Here is an 18,878-nt window from a genome sequence, read left to right on the forward strand (position 1 = left end):
GTGTGACTGGAATTGACTAAATGAGGAGGAGCCGTGTGGATGGGGTTGGAAAGAGGACAGGCCTTATTAGCCATGGCAGGAGCTGGGACTGTCTTCTATGCAGTGGGAAGATATTAGAATCAAATAGGGAGGTGACCTTGTTTGAATTGCACTTTTAAAAGACCAAAGGGGAACACATTTGGGGAAGGGGCTGTGCAAAATCAAGAGTTCTATTTTAGACATTTTAAGTTTAAGATGTGACAGTATGCTTACCTTGTTTGTTTTATGTAATTGATTGAACCTCTAGCATTTAGTCTCTTCTGTGTTTATCATAGCTACGTCCTACAGAAATTCTGCAAATTTGTACCAGGTATAGGACTGAGTCAATTAGTCATGTTAGGAGGAGGAATAGCTGTTGTCTAGTTTCTATGATCTAAGCACTTTGTGTTTGTGCCAGTGATGAAGATATTGCCTCTCAGCCCCAGACCCATCCTTCTATTCTCTGCTTTGTGACGCTGGGGTAAGACTCTGTAGACCACATTTATGCTTCCCCAGTGGGCTGCTTATAAAGCTTTGCAAATCAGAGCGACAGAGGAAGACTGGCAGATAAGAGGAAGAAAAGATTTGCTCCTTTCTGTGTCTTCCCTGTGGGCTTCCTGTTCCTTCGAGAGCATTACCTCAGTCTACTGGGCAGTGGTGGTTGATTCCAGGAGCAGCAGCTGAATCCCCATTGCCATTCTTCTGACATTTGCCAACCCTGCTTCCTCACCTCCCCCCTCAGGACACCAGCCCCAGCCCATCAACACCCCGTCCTCAGTGGTCTGAGAAGTTCAGCTCTGGGAGGCCCCTCCTCCAAACTTCTCTGTTCTTGTAATTCCAACTTCTTTACTTTGTTTCTCCAGCCCTGGGGATGGTAGCTGCTCTCTGCAGTTGCTGCCTCTAAAATACCTTCATGTTTTCCTTTTGACTTTTCAGTTAACGACTCTTTATATTAATAATCTCTGATAAAATGATTGTTGTGTTTTTTGTCTCCCAGCTATAGTCTAATTGATACAATTAGATATTATCTCCCATAATTCTGGCTCAATTTACTAAAGTAGACCGAAAACTGAGACCAACAGGCTAAATGGCCCCTATTACACAGCTACTTGATGATGGAAGAGTGAGGACTTGAATGCAGTTTTGTTGTATTTTATTTTGCCTGAAGCTTGTACTCTTAGTCACTAGTTGCCTTCCTACATCGTCTGAAAAACACATGGTTTTTCATCACTGAACTGTAGATACAATTTAAAAATTCTTTCATCATTTTTATTGCTTTTCTCGACCCTATTATCAGAGCCAAGCATTTCCTAAAACATATTCCAAGCAACACTATACTACAAGACTACACAATGAAGAATGGGTTCTGGGCTCAAGTAAATTTAGGGTCTGCCCTAGACTATACTCTCCAGAAGAGGCATAATGAACATTAGCTTAATAAAGGCTTTGAAAAAATCTTGCAATAAAATTTAAATACGTAACCAGGCAGTTTCTCATACCTTTTCTGACTGGGAACATTCTGAGGATGTGGAAAATGTGGGATTAATCAGTATTTAATCTAACAGATCCTGTGCAACAGTAGTTGTTGGTGCCGGCAATGGTGGGATCTTCTCATCATACAGAGGTTGCTGCAAGGAGCACTGGGGGAAAGTGTAACAAATTACAAATATAACAAAGCGGATTAATACAAGTACCACAAAATCTATAAACAAACATAATATTAAATAAATTTTAAAAAGAATATTGGGGAAGGGGAGTCTGATCTTTGCTTAGACTGTAGAAATATGACCCAAGGTGTGCCTGGGTGGCTCAGTTGGTTAAACGTCTGACTCCTGATTTCAGCTCAGGTCATGATCTCAGGATCATGAGATGAAGCCCTGCATCAGTCTCCACGCTCAGGGGAAGTCTGCTCAAGATTCTCTCTCTCCCTCTCCCTCTGACCCTACCCCCCCCACTCTCTCTCTCTCAAAATAAATAAATCTTTTTTAAAAAAAGAATATGACCCTAGATTTGTACATTTTAAAATTTCAACTTTTCAAATCTGTGGACACATTTCAATCGCACTTTTAGTTGAAAAGATACTGGCAATTCTTAAATTAATAACCAGAGTAGAATAAAGATTTGATGAGAACAAGTGATTTTTACTCTCTTATGCCAATCTGGGACAAGTTACCCCTCCAAAAGGTCTGAGGTCCCACTTTTGTAATTCTGACCTATATAAATCCTGTAAGTAGGAGTAGTTTTGCAATGCTTACATTTAACCTTCTGACTGTATTTATTTGAAAATTTACCTATGACACCTCGTGAGATGTTTTACTGTAAAAAAAAACTATAATTAATTCTTCACACATTTGTTTATTTTTAAAAAGTGTGAATCCATCTGCATCTGTGTTTGAAACTGTGGTTTATTTGCTAGTATTTATATTTTATTTAAATAACCATACCAGTAAATTGGTTTGAATTATATTGTTTAGAAATCAGTAAAAAGTGTAGTGTTCCTGACTGAGTGTTCTAAAAACTAGAGTTAACCCCCTCTTATCTAACTCCATCTTAGAGAAAGCTGTTTGAAAAGGTTTCTTCTTAGAATATTCTTCAGTCTTAAGAAGAAATGAAATTCTGATACGTACCACAACATGGATGAATTTTGAGAGCATTATGCTAAGTGAAAAGACAGACATAAAAGGACAACATTGTGTGATTCCACTTCTATGAGGTGCCTATAGAATAGGCAAATAAATTGTAGAGATAGAGAATGGGTACTGGCTACCAAGGGCTGAGGGAACAGGGGGGAGTGGGATTTGTTTTTTTTGATGGGTACAGAGTTTCAGTTTGGGTTGATGAAGAGTTCTGGAAATAGTGATGATTTGCTGTACAATGTGAATGTGCTTAAGGCCACTGAGTTTTACACTTAAGAATCGTTTACAAAAATGGTAAATTTAATGTTTTGTTTATATATTTTACCACAATAAAAAAAAAAGCCACTTTCTTCCTGGATTAAACATACTTGTCTAGCTCACATTCTGGTTGGACTCTTGAACAGTAACTAATCATAACTGCTCAACAAGGGCTTTGGATAGTGGCATTCTATTTACCTAAAACTGGGTTTAAGAAGTCTTTTTTTGGGGGGGGAAGAATTCTTTAAATGGAGGAACTGAAGAAAATTTGAAAACTATCCTGAGAGAATTAAGAACTTTAATGAAAAGCGAAAGCCGATTCCTCAAGTTCCCCTGCCTTACCTGAGTCTTGCCCAGCCAGGTTGACCCGGGGCCAGCTAGCGGCTCGGGTTTTGGCCTGGATTGAGCCATGATGCCACGTGAGAGTGTACTCGGGATGTGGGAAGCTGGTGCAGGCAATCACCACCCTGCCCTGGGCTCACAGAATGCCGGCTTTCCATCTGAATGTGTGCCCCTGCCAACACTGAGATGTTTCTGAGCTTCTTCTGATGAGAGCTGAACTCAAGTGTAGTCTCCTAAACCACGGATCCTGGGCCTTACCCGGCTTGCCTTTCACTGTTGCTATCTTCGCAAACCTGACTCCTGATTTAGCCTTCCCACATTCCATCTGTCACTAGTTCTGCGGTTCCTTCCTCCACATCTCTCTCTCTTCATCCCCTCCAATCCTGACTCAAGCCTTGGCAATCCTGTCCTAGGCCTCATTGCATGGATTTTGAGAGAGCATGTCTTTGAAGAGTGAATCAAGCAAGTCTCTGTGTGAGGCAGACCCAAGATGTAAAGTAACCAAATGAACACACTCTTAACCTGGGCATAAAAAGAAGGAAAATTAATATTTATCAAGTACTTCCTAAGTGCCAAGTAATGTGCCAGTTATGTTCAGGCCTTCTAATGAGCTTATGAGAGAACCTTGCAATTGTGTATAAATAATATATTTTTTAAGTAAGCTCTATGCCCAATGTGGGGCTTGACCTCAGCACCCCAAGATGAAGAGTCGTATGCTCCACTGACTGAGCTAGTCAGGCTCCCCTAAATAGTACTTTTAATGCAGAAGCTACTTTGCCAGAGCTATGTCTGCTTTTCAGGAAGCACACTAGACCCCAGTGGCAAATACAGAGTTCTGTCTGATGCAGATGCTGACTTGGTTCATATTAAATCAGTCTTCAAACTTCCTCAGTCCTGGCACTTCTGTTCACTCACCCAAGTCTAATATTTTTATTGTCAATTCCTTCTCTGCATCTCCACCTGAACAGCCTATTCTCACCAGCATGCACATCAGTGGTTCTGTACCTTTCCTGAGGACAGAGGACAAAGAACCACCTGCACTCGTCTCCTTCCATCAGGAAATGGTTCCCCCACCTGCCAGCGACGTTTCTAGCTCAGCTAAATCCCATTCCTCTCAGACAACTGCCTAATCATCTGCTCTTTGGAAGTTAGAATTTGCACTAGAGCTCATTTTACATGTGATTGTCTGATATTACACACTGATAACCCTAGGAGACCTTCATTCAGGTCTTTTAAAATGTACAACTTTCAAAAAATCTACACCTCTGTTCACTTTTCCCTTGAACCTATAAAACACTTCTTCATAGATCAGAACAACGTTTGAACAGACATTTCCATATCCTCAGGGCAACGGTGTGTGGGGGACAGGTCATTGCCTTTACTGAGTGTCAAGTACTGTGAGGCACTGTCCGTGTTATTTACTCACGCCTCACAACAACCCTGACAGATGAGTAGTATTTTCTCCATTTTATAGGTGGTGAAATAAGATTGTCATCTGTCCCTGGTTGCATAGCTGGTCAGATCACATTTGGAATCTTTTGTCTCATTCCCAGGGTCACTCTAAGCCAGTGGATAGGATGTCTGTTCAGGAAGGTCCTCCAAGAAGCAGATGCCAAGACAAGATTAGACGTGTAAGCCATTCATTGGGGGGAAATGCCCAAGAAGGTTCCATGGGGAGGGAGCAGGACCAGGCAGGGACAGCCTTCAGGTGAGGACCGTGAAAGCAGAGAGGGAAGAAGGAGTGGGAAGGAAGGGCCTCAGACCACAGCACAGTTCTGAGAAAGTCTACTAAGTGCGTGGGGTGTCCCTGAGGAAAGAGGCGGCAGCTGGAGTCGGCCACACCATCCCGGGGCAGACCCTTGGAGGAGAGCTGACCAGTGTGAGCCTATGGCTGCCACGGGTGCAAGTTACAGAGACACAACAGAGGACTTAAAGAAAGCACATTATAATCATCCGTGTCAATGGCCACCCCCGGAAACAGCCACTTAGAGGGAATGATGTGACCTCTGACCTACAGACTTCTGAATTTCATGGGCCAGAAAAACCAGGAGACCAACTAAAGTCACCCAAAGTTTTTTTTTTTTTATTTCTCCACATAAGACATTAATAGCCAAATACTCCTTACTACCACTGTTATTTAATATAAGATGCTTTAATAACCCCCAAAACTAAGAAGAGCATAATCTCAAAGTGAAGCCCTTTGAGTTGAATACACTTAGAACAGTGAAAAAACATTGTCCTTGCTACTCTTGTTTTGTCGCAGTTTAGGTAAAAACATGCTCATGGACTGGGTCTCAAAATACAGTTTGAGGGTATTTAAGTACAGGATGGGGCACTGGACCTGGGGTCTTCTGAGGTAGCTTCTAACCCTGAGACTTGTTCATTCCACTCACAAATATTGACTGTGCACTTCTGTGTGATAGGTCCTGGAAAGACAGTGACGGTCCTGAGCTGGTCCCTACACTTGTGGAGCTTAAAATCTGGTGTGTGGAGAGAGAGAATGAAGCGGTAAATAAATGAATAAGCACTACAGTCTCCCTTGTGGTACCTGCTCCCGGAAGGAAAGGGCCACTACTTTAGATAGTGTGGTCTGAAAAGGCCTCTCTAAGAAGGTGACATTTGAGCAAAGGGAGGAGTCAACCTTTTGAAGTGCTGGATGAGGAGCCAGAAAGACATAGTTCTCCAGGAATAGTAAGTGCAAAGTCCTCCAGAAGACAGTGAGCTTGGCCCATTTGAGGAACTGAACATAAGCCGGGGGGGGGGGGGGGTCTGCAACTGAAATGAGGTAAAGCAGGGCAGCTGGTGAGATCAAGCAGGGCGTATTTCCAGCATGTCTGGTTGAGAGTCCACTCTAGGGCTCTAAAAACCTTATTTCAGTGACAGATATTCCTCTTTGTCTAAATATGCTAGAAGTTCACGGGAAAGTAGAGCGTGAAGTTGTTTGAAGAGTGATGTCTGAGTTATTTCCCAAGAAACATTCAAAGGGACATACTTACCCTACAAATTCATCAGGGCTTTCCTTTTTGTAGGAAAAAGAAAGAAGGAAAGGAACGGAGGGAAGGAAGGAAGGAAGGAAGAAAGAAAGAAAGAAAGAAAAAGAAAGAAGAAAGAAAGAAAGAGAAAGAAAGAAAGAAAAAGAAAGAAAGGATTGTTCCGTCTTTCAGGGGTTGACATATATTTAGCACGTTTGTGAGATTTTTGCATACATCTAGCATGTCTGGGTATTAATTGACAGTGAGAACTCTAACTTCCAAGGGCACCAAAAATCTGCACACTCCCACCAGCACGTTTTCATCTGTAGGTACTCCATTTGGGAAAACAAGCTCTAATCAGATTCTTGGCACTGGAATGTGGGGACTAGGACACTTAGAGATGTACCTGAATGACCAAGAAGTGAAAGGTGCTATCTTTCATCTAGAGAGAGCTTGCGCTCTCCTCTTACTGCTTCTGTGGCTGACCCCACCGCTTCAACAGGCCATTCTTTCAGATGGTTTTGCATACCTGTGTGCTGATACTCCCCCAGCTTGCCTGATCTCAAGAATCACCAGGGGCTCTTGATAAAAATATGGACTTCCAGACCCCGCCCCAGAAGATTCTGTTTAGGAAGTTTTGGTGAAGGCTGCAAGTATGAGTGGTTTCTCCCAGCAGCCCAGGTGATTCTTACCAAGTGTGTTTAGGAAACTCTACCTTGAGGCTCTTCAGAATTTTCTAACTCAGTGTTTTCTAAACTAATCCAATCACAAGATAACATAGAGCATTTTCTAAATATACAGATTCTCAAGCCCCAGCCCAAATGAATCAGAATTATCAGGTAAGGGGCCTGTTATGTTACTAAACAGTCCGGATTCATCTTATGACAGCGGAAGCTTAGTAAGCACTGTAATTGAGACTCACATAGAAACTTTAAGATCCTGATTCATGACATCTACAGAGGAACTCAGAGATCTGCATTTTAAAATAAGCTCCCAGGTGATTTTAATGAGCAAGATTCCTGGACCCCCACTTTGAGAAATACCCCATCAGTTTAACATTATTACAACTCATGCCTTTGTTCTTAACACCAAAGCATTGACAGCATTTACTATGAACTTGCACATCTCCTGACCTTTGCAAATGCTGTTCATAAATCCCACCTCTGTGTTTTAAAACCTTTCTACTTAACTTTGTTTTTCAGTTTTTTATTAAGAAAAATTTCAAACATGGGGCGCCTGGGTGGATCAGTCGGTTAAGCATCGGACTTTTGATTTCGGCTCAGGTCATGATCTCAAGGTTGTGGGATCAAGCCCCACATCTGACTCCGTGCTCAGTGGAGAGTCCGCTTGAGGTTCTCTCTCTCCCTCTGCCTCTGCCCCTCCCCCACAAAATAAATAAATAAATATTTAAAAAAAAGAAAAGAAAAATTTCAAACATATAGAAACCTTGGAAGGATAGTTCACATTACACTCACTACCTGGTTCAGCATTTGCCACATTCATTTTATCGATGTACCTTTTTGCTGAACAATTTCTTTCTTTCTTTCTTTTCTTTTTTTTAAAGTCAGCTCCATGCCCATCTTCGAGACCAAAACGGGGTTTGAACTCATAATCCTGAGATCAAGACCTGAGCTGAGATCCTTAACCCACTGAACCACCTGGGCACCTCTTGCTGAACAATTTCGAAGTAAGCTGCAGACATCGTGACCCCTTGACCCCTCAACCAAACACCTCAGTATGAATATCCTTAGAAAACAACAAAAAAGTATTCTGTTTCATAACCACAATATCATAGTCACATCTAACAAAGCTAATAATAATTGCCTTAATATCAGCTAATTCCAAGCCTATGCTCAAAATTTCCCCAATTGTCCCCCAAATGTAATATGTGTTATAGCTATTTTTTTCAAACCTGAAGGCAATCAAGGATAACACATTGCATATGGTTGTTATGTGTCTTTTGTCTCTTTTAATCTAGAACAGTCCTTCCACCATTTTTTCCAGACCAGTTGTCTTGGAGAATGGCCCTCTTTCTGGATTTGTCTGATTGTTCTCTCATGGGGTTGTACCAAACATACAAACAAACAGTCCCATACAAATCTATGTATATTTGTATTTATAGCATATTTATAGAGACAAAGATTTGTTTGCTCTCTCCCATCCCACATAACCTCTTTCCCCTCTCAAACAATCGTATTTAATAATAACATTATCGAACACTTACTATATGCCTGTACTGTTTTAGAGAAACTTAAATGTATTAACTTATTTACTCATAACAATAATGAGGTAGATTTGTTACCAATGAAACTAAGCACAGAGTGGGAAGTGACTAGTAAAAGGTCAAATGGCTAGGACGTGTTGGACTGTGTTCCAAGACCTAAGACTCTTGCTTTAGAGGTGGGTCTCTTAACCACAAAAACAGAATCATAGCATAGACATTATTCTACAACTTTACATAAGCTTATTTCTAGATCAATACATGAAATTTGACTTATCATTTTGATTCCCAACAATTTGTTATAAACATGAACATATAAAAAAATTGGAAGAATTGAATGTTAAACACCTATACACTCTAGATTCTACAATTAACATTTTGTCATATTTATCACATATTACTTTACCTATGTATCCCTCTATTTATCCATCAATCCATCATATTCTGATGCATTTTTCCAACTATAACTCATTTTTAAAAATAGCTGTAAAAGATTTATAGTATGGAGGTTTGATAATTTATTCATACATTCCTCTACAGATAAGCAGTCTAGTGTTTTGCTTCATAAACAATGCTAAAATTAACATTCTTGTATTAAGATTCTTGTATATTTTTGTATACCTTGTAGTAATGATGCTGTAGCTTCAGTAGGATAGATTCCTAAAAATGAGATTGTCAGGTTAAAGGATATGCCTAATTTAGTAGATACTGTTGGATCTTCCCAGTAAAGTCTGGGAAGGCCTGCATTTCTTCTCCTTGTTTAATCTTATAACTGCTAGAAGAAACGTGGACTGAAAGTATAGAAAGACGGAGTTCTCAGGACACTTTGCTAGTACAAACATCTATACAACCTGGCTCCCACCAGATGTTATCAGTGCTTAAAATTTTGCCCATCTCTGTTGAAACTATTCATCCAATGAGCACCAACTCAAAATGCACCGGATGCATAGTGTTTTTCTGAATTTTCTGGCAAAATTTCTGCCTCCATTGGTCTCGTTCAACACTGTGGGAGGTCTTCCCCTAGACCCACTGAGTATTGTACCTTTTAGTGAAGTGTGTGTGCACGCATAGTTTATGTTCTCCACTAGAGGTTGAAGAGACCATGCCTTCCTTCTACCTTTGTATCCTCTATTTGCCCAGCACAGTGATTTATACTCAATAAATACTTCTTGTTGAACGAATTAGTGAATGAAATTCGGAAGTAAAGTCCAGAGCAGCAGATAGTAGCCAAATGCTGGAGTCTTTGTATTTCAGGCCAAAGAGCCTGGAATGTATTCAATGTTGATTCAGAAACCACAGGAAGTGTCTGAACGGGGCCTGGAAAGACTAGAGTTGAGGCCGGGAGATTTAGTAATGAGGCTGAGACAAGACCCAGGGAGGAAGCAAACAGACCCCCTAAACAATGATTGGAAGTTGAAGACGTAATTTTTACAGTGTGGTTTTTTTTTAGGATACTTTCTAAATTTAAGTTTAGTCAGTGGTCCTGAGCTTATGCAGTGTTTTGTTTTGTTTCAACTTTTGTACATATGGTAGAAAAATTAGAAAATATAGAGAAACAAGATTATAATCCTCAGTAATTCTACCATCCAGAGAAAATCATGAGTAGTTACCATTTTGGTGGAAATCTTTTCAACACCTTTTCCTATGCATATATGCAATAAAATATATTTTAATATGTAATGGATATATGAAATTTTTATTTTTTATCATTTTTGTTTATTATTATTATTTTATTATTATTTATTACCATTTGTTTTATTATTACATTTTCCTTATAAATTAAATATACTATATTTATATATTAAATACAAATCATATGTGTGTGTATATATATATATGCTTTTATGTTAGATAGAAAACACCATCTATCTTCAATATTGTATCTTGAGGACCTGACACAGAATAAATACTCAATATATATAAATGACTGAATGATAACTATTCATTGTCTTTTGCCTTTATGTGGAGATTTTAATACTTTTGCTAATTCATACAGCAAATAAAGATGACTTATCTCTATAACTAATGCACTTCCTTTTCTTGTTTTATCTTATTACTACTAGAAGAAATATGAATTTAAAATATATAGACATGGGCTCCTGGAGATATCTTATTGATACAAACAATACCTAGACATCTTTTTTTTTTTCCGAAGGTTTTATTTATTTATTTGACAGAGAGAGAATGAGAGCACAGGCAGGGGTAGCTGCAGAGGGAGAGGGACAAGCAGGCTCCCAGGACCCTGGGGTCATGACCTGAGCTGAAGGCAGACACCTAACCAACTGAGTCACCCCGGCACCCCAATACCTAGACATTTTTTTTCTTTTAAAGATTTTATTTATTTGACAGAGAGAGACACAGCGAGAGAGGGAACACAAGCAGGGGGAGTGGGAGAGGGAGAAGCAGGCTCCCCACTGAGCAGGGAGCCCGACGTGGGGCTCGATCCCAGGACTCTGGGATCATGACCTGAGCCGAAGGCAGACATGTAACGACTGAGCCACCCAGGCGCCCCTACCTAGACATTTTCTTAAGCAGTGATTTATAAACATAGCACTGATTTATCTGTACTTAGTCATCTTTGAAACATTTGAACATGAGTTATTTGATCAAAAGTATTATTCACTAAGCAAACACCAATTTCTTCCCTTCCCAGATTCTAGGAAGGAGAAAAGCAAAAGAATGTTAAAAGAATGCTAATTTACAGAAAATCTTCTGGTTGATACACCATTATGGACTCAGTACCTGTGCTCTGTGTACTCACTGCCTGATTCAGTGCCTGGAACAAAGTAGGTGAACCATAGGTATTTTTCAAATGAATAAATAGAAAAATAGTGAACATAGACATATTAATAATATCTTTTAGCTCATATTTTCATTCCTTTTCCAAGTGGTGTAGATTTTTAGTACTTGTTAGCCACTTTTTTTCAAAAGATTTTATTTATTTGTCAGAGAAAGAGAGAGAGTGAGAGAGAGAGCACAAGCAGGGGAGCAGCAGAGGAAAAGGGAGAAGCAGACCCCCCAGTGAGTAGGAAGGCCTACTCAGGACTCCATCCCAGAACCCTGGGATCATGACCTGAGCTGAAGGCAGACACTTAACCAACTGAGCCACCCAGGCATTCCAAGCCACTTCTTAATTATCCATAAAAACTGGACACAGGTTCATATGGAAAAATTCTACATTTAATACAAAAACATATATTTAGCTGATAGTATTACTTTCCTTCCTTTGGAGTCTTGACTTCACTCCTCAGAATAATGAAGCAGCATCACTGGGTTTTAATTATTCTCCCTTTCTCATCAGAGAAAAGGCCCAGAGGCAAGGGAAATTACGAGTATTGTGAACCCACAAAAACAAGGGGGACTGCTAACTCATTCATGCTTATCTTTGTATTTCTTAAAAATAGGTCAAAAATTAGCTAAATCAAGATCTTTTCCTAGGTTAAAGGCTGCTGTAAGGACTACATTTTTCCAGTAGGTGGCAGTGTCTTCTTTCTTCAGCATAAGAATTCTTGAAAATTTGCCTTAAGGTTTGTTGGGTTTGTTTTGTTTTTTAGTTTTACTATTCCTTCAGTAATATGCAGGAGACAATAAATAAGTTAATGAAACTGACATTTCTTTCACTTTCTTAACAAAAATCACCCTTGGCGATTTCAAAAGCCTCAGATGCGGAACTCGTACTTTGGCTTCCATTGATAACAAGGTATATACCAGGGTAGACTGCTCTAACCCTCCTCCCCATTTCCTGATCGAAGTTATTACTAAGGACTAGCTAATGGATAGTAATGTCTTGGAGCAAATGATGACAAGACTTTCTGCCTCTCTAATAACAAAACAAAACAAAACTAAAACACAGACTTTAGAAGTCTCGATTTTAGGGAAAATATTCATTAAATTATGCAGATGCTTTTCCTGGCTGGTTAATAATGAACTTAAAAAATCATTCACATACCCTATTTTAATAACACCTAAACTTTTGCAGCTCCCCACAAGACTTTTTAATACCCCCAATAGAGAGTTAGGTGCTGTCACATGTCTGACACGAAGTAAACGGTGCAGAAACTAGGTTTGAGGAAGGAAGGCAGGATTGAAATTCCAGTGACATATGCTGGAGTTGAAAAACGGAAATGTTAATTAGTGGAATAATATCTCAAATACTTTATCTACAAAAATATTGTGTTAGCGGGAGTAGGGAAGGCTGGGTCTGAAGCGCGCATTTCACTGATTTCTCAGAAGTACTCTTTTATAAACAAAGCTTCAAGTTACTGGAGAGGGGCTCAGTGTTTCACTGAAAACACGGAGATAGCCGGCTTTGGCCATCAAGTCCACCCGTGAATATTCACCTGATAATAGAAGGTACAGCGATTTTTAGGGTTTAGGGGATTTTTAACCAATCCTCTACTTTCGAGACTAGCCGGCAGCACTCGTGCAGCCCACCCGGTGCCTCTCCACTCCCCGCCGCACCCCCCTATTCTCTCCCGCGCATGTGGACCTCTGACCCAGGCCCGGCCTGGGCCTCGCGCACTGTCCCGGTCCAGGTAAACTGCCCAGCCAGGGGACTCAGACGCGCTGACAGGTGGCCTCGCTTGCCTTCCTGCCGCCCAGGGCGGCGCTCTTCTCCACTCCGGGCCCGCGGCCACAGCCCGCGCGCCTAGCATAGCTCCCAGGCTGGCCCCAGAAGTCGGGCGGCTTCCCCAGGGGAGAGCGAGGCCCAAGAGGGGCGCCGGGTCGCCCGCGAGGCCGCCGACAAGAGCAAAGGGCCGCCAAGGCCAGAGCCCGGTGAGGGGTGATCAGGCCGGGCACTGATCGCGCCCCTCGGCCGAGGGCCACATGGAGCCCAGCACCCACGCACGTCCAGCTCTGCGTACCGCCCCTCGGTTTCCTTCGCCCTTTGCTTCGCGACCCCCGGAACCCGCCCACGCCCCCCCCCCCCGGCGGCAGTGACCCCGGGTCTCCACCGCCCGCGGGCCAAGCCGATCTGCTACCCCCCGGACCCCAGTAGGACCCAGGGGTCACCCGAGTCGGCGAACCACATTCCCAAGGACGAGCAGCCGGTGGCAGCACCGCCCCCTCTCAAGCGCCCTTCGGGTCCTCTACTGCCTGCACTCCCGCGGCTCTAGGGCCCCGACCTCTCCAGAACTCGCTGGCGGCCAGGGGAGGAATTCACTCGGACCCCTCCCCTTCCCCAAACTTCTTCCCTCTGCCGGGCGGTTCTTCCAACCCGACCCCTCTGCGCCATCCGGCTCCTCCCTCTCCGCTCCCCTCCCCTTTTCTGGTCCCCACTTAGGAATCTGCTCCCCCCCACCCCAGTCGCCGGCCGGGTCGGGGATCCTCCCCCCGACTCCCCCCCGCGTGCCGCCGCCGCCGCCCGGGTTCCTCTCCCCCCTCTCGGGCGCTCCCTGCCAAGCCCATGATGTAATGGTGTATGTTAATCAGTAGCATGTGGGGAGCTCCGGCTCCGGCGGCTCAGTCCTCCCCGAGCCGACACTGGAGGCAGCAGCAGCGGCGGCGGCGGCGGCCCGGACCCGCAGCGCCGCACTCTCTCAGCGCCGCCCGCCCCGACGGCATGGCCCGCGGCCCACGCTCCGGGCGCCCGCAACCCCGCTGAGAGCCGCCGCGGCCCCCGACCCACGCGTGGGGCCCCGAGCAGCCGGGATGAGCCGCGCCGAGGTGAGCGCCCCCACCCTTGAGACCCCGGGAGGGGACCCGCCGGTCACTGGGGGTCCCCTACCCGAGAGACTTCCCCCTCTGCCCGAGAACTTCTGGGAGGCGGGAAGCCGGAGGCTGGCAGCGAGCGGCCCCTCGAGGGCTGAGCCGCTGGGCTCTTCTCTCCGCCGCTGGCGGCCACCCCGACAGGGATAGGATTGGGGGAGCCCCCGAAGCTGAACTTTCTTCTTTGCGGTCGTTGGGGGGCGTGTGCGGGCGGCGTGGAGCCGCAGTCTCGGCGGAGCCGCCCTGCCCGCCGGGGGAAGCAGTGTTTCGGGCTCGGGCTGTCTCCGCGCTTGGCGCGCGCCCGGGGCCGTGCCGTCTTCGGCCTGGGAAGCGCGGGCGAGGCGCTGGGCCGGCCGGACCCGCCCGTAGGCGGCGGCAGTCAGAGCAGAATGCCGAAAGCACACACGCTCGTACCCACAAACGCACACGCACGCACACATCTGATCGCTCTGGGCAAAGCAGGCCCTCGGAGACCTGCCGGGTGGGCTGGAGCGGCGCGGCGCGGGGGAGCCGGGGCTCCGGCTGCGCCTCCGCCCGCTGGGCGCGGAGCTCTGGGTGGGGAGTTTATTTTTGTCTCGAGCTGCAGCCGCGGCTGCTCACGGCCTAAATCCAGAGGGGCGCCTGGCGGTGGAGATGCTGGCTGTTGCTGTAGATGGAGCTGCAGCCGCTCGGCTGCTTCCCTGGGAGGTGGTGGTGGAGGAGGAGGAGAGGAGGAGGTGGTAGAGGAGGAGGTAGAGAAGGAGGAGGAGGTAGAAGAGGAGGAGGAGGAGGAGGAAGGAACTCGGGCGGCTGCTGCCTCCGCCTCTGTTTTGCGTTAGCCCCCACCCCCACCCCCGCGCCCCTTCGCAGCCGCATTGCAAGTTTTCCGCGCGAGGATCTGTTGCTGGTGCTGGCGTCTGCAGGCTCAGCCCTCGAGGCCACCCCGGGTGGGGCGTGTGGGGAGCACCGGTCGTTCGCAGCGGCAGCAACAGGAAGCCGTGCGGTCTCCTCCCGCACCTGGGAAGGAGGCTTCTGGCCATTCCCAGAACGGGAATAGCTCCTCTCGCGCATCCGGGTGCGGAGGGGGCCGCCGGAATTTGGGGGACCAAATCCTCCGCGGGGCGCACCCCCCCCCGCCCCCTCTGATGCGCTCGTTTCCCGGGCGCGCTCTCTCGCTGGCCGAGGTCTCACTGCAGCCTTTCTCTCCTTCCAGTGGTGATCGCCGCTCGGGAATGCGGGTGTGAAGGGTCCGAGCTGCCGCCCAGCGGGGAAGAGACCCCGGGACGCCGGAAATCACCATCCCGAAGCTGCGAGAAGGGGGGGGGAAAGAGAGCATTCTTTCAGTTTGTGTGCCTTGTGGGGAATTTTTTTTTTAATCGTTATTTTTTTTAAAAGAAACATTTCCGCGCTACTTTCTGTCATCATCTCTGGGGAAATCAGCCAGAACCACCGGAACGTAACTGAAACCAGACGAGAGAGGCAGGAGCCGAGGCAGTACCTGCAGCGTCCGGGCACCAGAGCCACCTTGGAACCGGAACGCGTCTCCGGCGGCCGCGGGGCTGCGGCTCCGCCAAACTTTGGGGCGGGCGGGGCGGGCTGGGGCGCCGAGGGGGCTTCGTAGACCGAGGGCCGACCCCTAACCATGATGTTTCGCGACCAGGTCGGGGTGCTGGCGGGCTGGTTTAAGGGCTGGAACGAGTGCGAGCAGACTGTTGCGCTGCTGTCGCTGCTTAAGCGCGTGAGCCAGACCCAGGCCCGCTTCCTCCAGCTCTGCCTGGAGCACTCGCTGGCCGACTGCGCCGAGCTGCACGTCCTCGAAGGCGAGGCCAACAGCCCCGGTAAGTGCGCGGCTACGGCTGTCCCGCCTGTTACCCCCCTTCCTCCTTCCCCCACCCGCTCCTGTTTCCCAGCCTCCGGCCAGGGCCCCGCCCCCGGCCGCCTCTCGGCGGGTACACGGAGGGCGCGAGCCCGGGGCCCTTGGCACCTCACCCCCCCCGCCCCCCCTTCCTTGCCGCCCACTTACCTCCGCTGGCCGCTTTGGGGTTTTGCCCACTGTCAACTCCTTCAGCCCATTCCGTGTGGTAGCCACGGTAGCATGAATGATTGATTTTTCTCTCATGCAGTTTCCTGGGAAATAAGTAAGTCAGGTCACGTAGAGTCTGGATTTTCTGGTTTGTTTGTTTTTTTTCCTTCTTCTTCTTCTTTTGGGCAACGTGGCTCTCTGGATTTCAGCAACATATGAAGAAGCCGGACTGCCCTTCAGAAAGCCAAGCTTTGATTAGGCTGTATGAGGAATACATGGAAATTCAATTTTATTATTCATTTTTCCCCCATGGATATTCCAGTTTTAGAGCTCTGTCTTCAGACTAAGATGCAGGTGACACTACAGACTATTAAAATGATATTTGCAGTTTGTATTCTATGGGGTTATATTTATCAATCACGACCTTATCGTACTGACACGGATCTTGTAGAAAGGATCTTATAGAAAGGGTCTCGGTGGAGAGCAGGCATGAATCAGGGTCCGTAATGCTTTTTGTTGGAAAACTTCACTGAATATAACAGAATTGTTTCATATTACTCTGCTAGTAGTTACAGACATCTCAACTAGTATAGAAAGTGAATATACTGGGAAGGTTCAGCAGTTTTCTATTTGCTAGCATGGGTGGTGACAGACTGAAATTATATCCTGGGGTGGGGAGGTGGGGGTGAGGTTGGGGGATGGGGAAAGGTCTGTTGGTTGTAATTTTGGATAGGGGAAATTCTTTAGTTCATGCTGCAGCAGGAGGGTGAACAGAGCCCCCAGTGTTTAGGCAGAGAAAAGAATGCAGGGTCCTCTTCCAGCTGTTCCATGTTAAAGCCGCCAGCCTGCAAGACTCAGCAGAGGTCTGGGCTGCCATTTGATGACACGGTCCAGTCCAGGGCGGCAGGGCCTGGGAGACACTAAAGTGAGTGCGTGTGCCGTCAGGGCAGCAAGAGGAGAGCGGGCCTCCTCCTTACTCCTACTCCCTGGTGTGGTGCTCTTGACGCTGAAAACCCTTGGATGGGATGTTTCCATATATAGAATCATAGGCTGGAAGTCAGCCGGGAAATCCTCACAGCCCTTTTCCTGACCAGACAGGACCGAACCCAGAGGTCCCTGTGCTGCCAAGTGTGGAAGGCCACACTGAGAGAGATCCACAGGCCCCACTGGGATTCAGCCCGAGCCCAAACAGCCCACCCGGTTACTCACAGGGGTGGCAGGGGCAGGGCCCTTTCTGTTCAGTTCCACATTTATAAATAGCTGAAGGGCCAGCCTCCTTCATAAGGGTGTGGAAGCATAACTAGGAAAAGCCGTGATCTACTCTCTTGACTCCTGTCCTTGATATGACAGGGTAGCCTGGTTCAGCTGCTTGATTTTGTTTTCTCAGGTTTGACAAGCAAGGTTATGTAAACTTTTGTGTGTTATAGAATGCAGAGGATTTCAGTATAGTAATTGATGTTGAATGCTTGACTTCACTGCTTGTAGGCACTATTTCAAATAATGATAATTAATCTTTAGGTGACTCAAGTGTTAGAGCAACATTTTTGCCCTTTGAGTTAAAGGAGACTTTTCCCCACGTAGCAACAGTTCAGTAAGTGAAAGCATTCAGTGTGTGGTGTAAAAAGTTGCTTACTTTAAAAACCTTGCCATTTAATAAACCAAGAAAAAAATGAACTTCTCTGAGTTTTTAAAACTCACTTGGTAATTCCTCTCCCCCCGCCTCCAAATTTTATTTTACTACACTTATTTGTGTAAGCCCACCTGCTCATGCTGCCACATGCTGTAGAGGTACCAAATCTAGAGCCATTATGTAAGACAGGGACCATTTTCCAGTTTCTGAATTAATCATTCAACCCAGAGATTTTGCTTCCTTGGAAAACTTTGCACTTGTTTTGTTGTGTGGCCAGGACAGAAATTCATTAGTGAAGTGTGTGATGGCTCAGTTTACTTCTGTATGGGGATCATAAAGAGCATCAAGATGTGTCATGGTCTATCCATGTCTGGAGTATGGCTCTCTCACGTATCTGGAACCTAGCCAAGAACAAGGAAAGGGGCAGAAATGCCCACTCAGCAATCAGAATAGAGGACAGAAAGTGTGGGAGACTACTTCAAACCCTTTCTCAGAACATACTTACTTTAGACAACAATCCTAACATTTTTTTTTAATGTGAAAAATAATCCATAGCATATTAGGGGTAGCACCTTTAGAATGGGAGGAGGGGCTGCTCTAGCCAGCAGTGCAAGGTGACCCCAGACAGCTTGGCAACCGGGAAAGAGATAGAAATATTCTAACTTTAGACACAAGAATTGGGAGCAGAAGCCCTAAAGTTTGGGAATGTGAGGATAGGAGCCCTCAACTGATCTTGCAGGCATTACTCTGTAATAATGTAAATCAATAATTACCGTTTACCATGAATGAGAGTGAACTACCAAAAAGGGTACGTTTTTAAATACACTCTTTGAGAAGAGAGGGAAATATGCCATAAACTTTGAATATATTGACATTCAAGATAATTAACCTCCAAGGCGGTTTTGGTGTGTAAAGCTCTTACCCATTCAGAAAACTAGGCTGTGTAGAATGACTCATTCATTGGCTGGCTGAGGTTTCCTATACCAAAAGCATCATGTATCACTTACTTTACTTTGTAATCATCAATTAAAAAACACATATTTCTTCTGGTGTTGAGAGATTTTAAACCTTGGTGAATGGGAACCAAATT

General features: G+C 45.6%; 1 protein-coding gene across 3 annotated transcripts in view; it reads left to right on the forward strand.

The window, feature by feature from the left end:
* Positions 1-13,835: 13,835 nt before the first annotated feature.
* Positions 13,836-18,878, forward strand: part of SAMD4A (sterile alpha motif domain containing 4A) — a 204,775-nt gene continuing 199,732 nt past the window's right edge. The window contains exons 1-2 of one of the 3 annotated variants that reach the window (XM_036104549.2): positions 13,836-14,114; positions 15,349-15,973. In XM_036104549.2, coding sequence (XP_035960442.1) covers positions 15,778-15,973 — 196 coding nt within the window. In that variant the 5' untranslated portion in view covers positions 13,836-14,114; positions 15,349-15,777. Of the gene's footprint in view, positions 14,115-14,996; positions 15,211-15,348; positions 15,974-18,878 lie in introns of those variants that run through there. The other 2 variants (XM_036104551.2, XM_078053724.1) reach the window with 2 other exon arrangements.

This window comes from Halichoerus grypus, chromosome 8 (assembly GCF_964656455.1).
Source record: "Halichoerus grypus chromosome 8, mHalGry1.hap1.1, whole genome shotgun sequence".
Lineage (NCBI taxonomy): Eukaryota > Metazoa > Chordata > Mammalia > Carnivora > Phocidae > Halichoerus > Halichoerus grypus.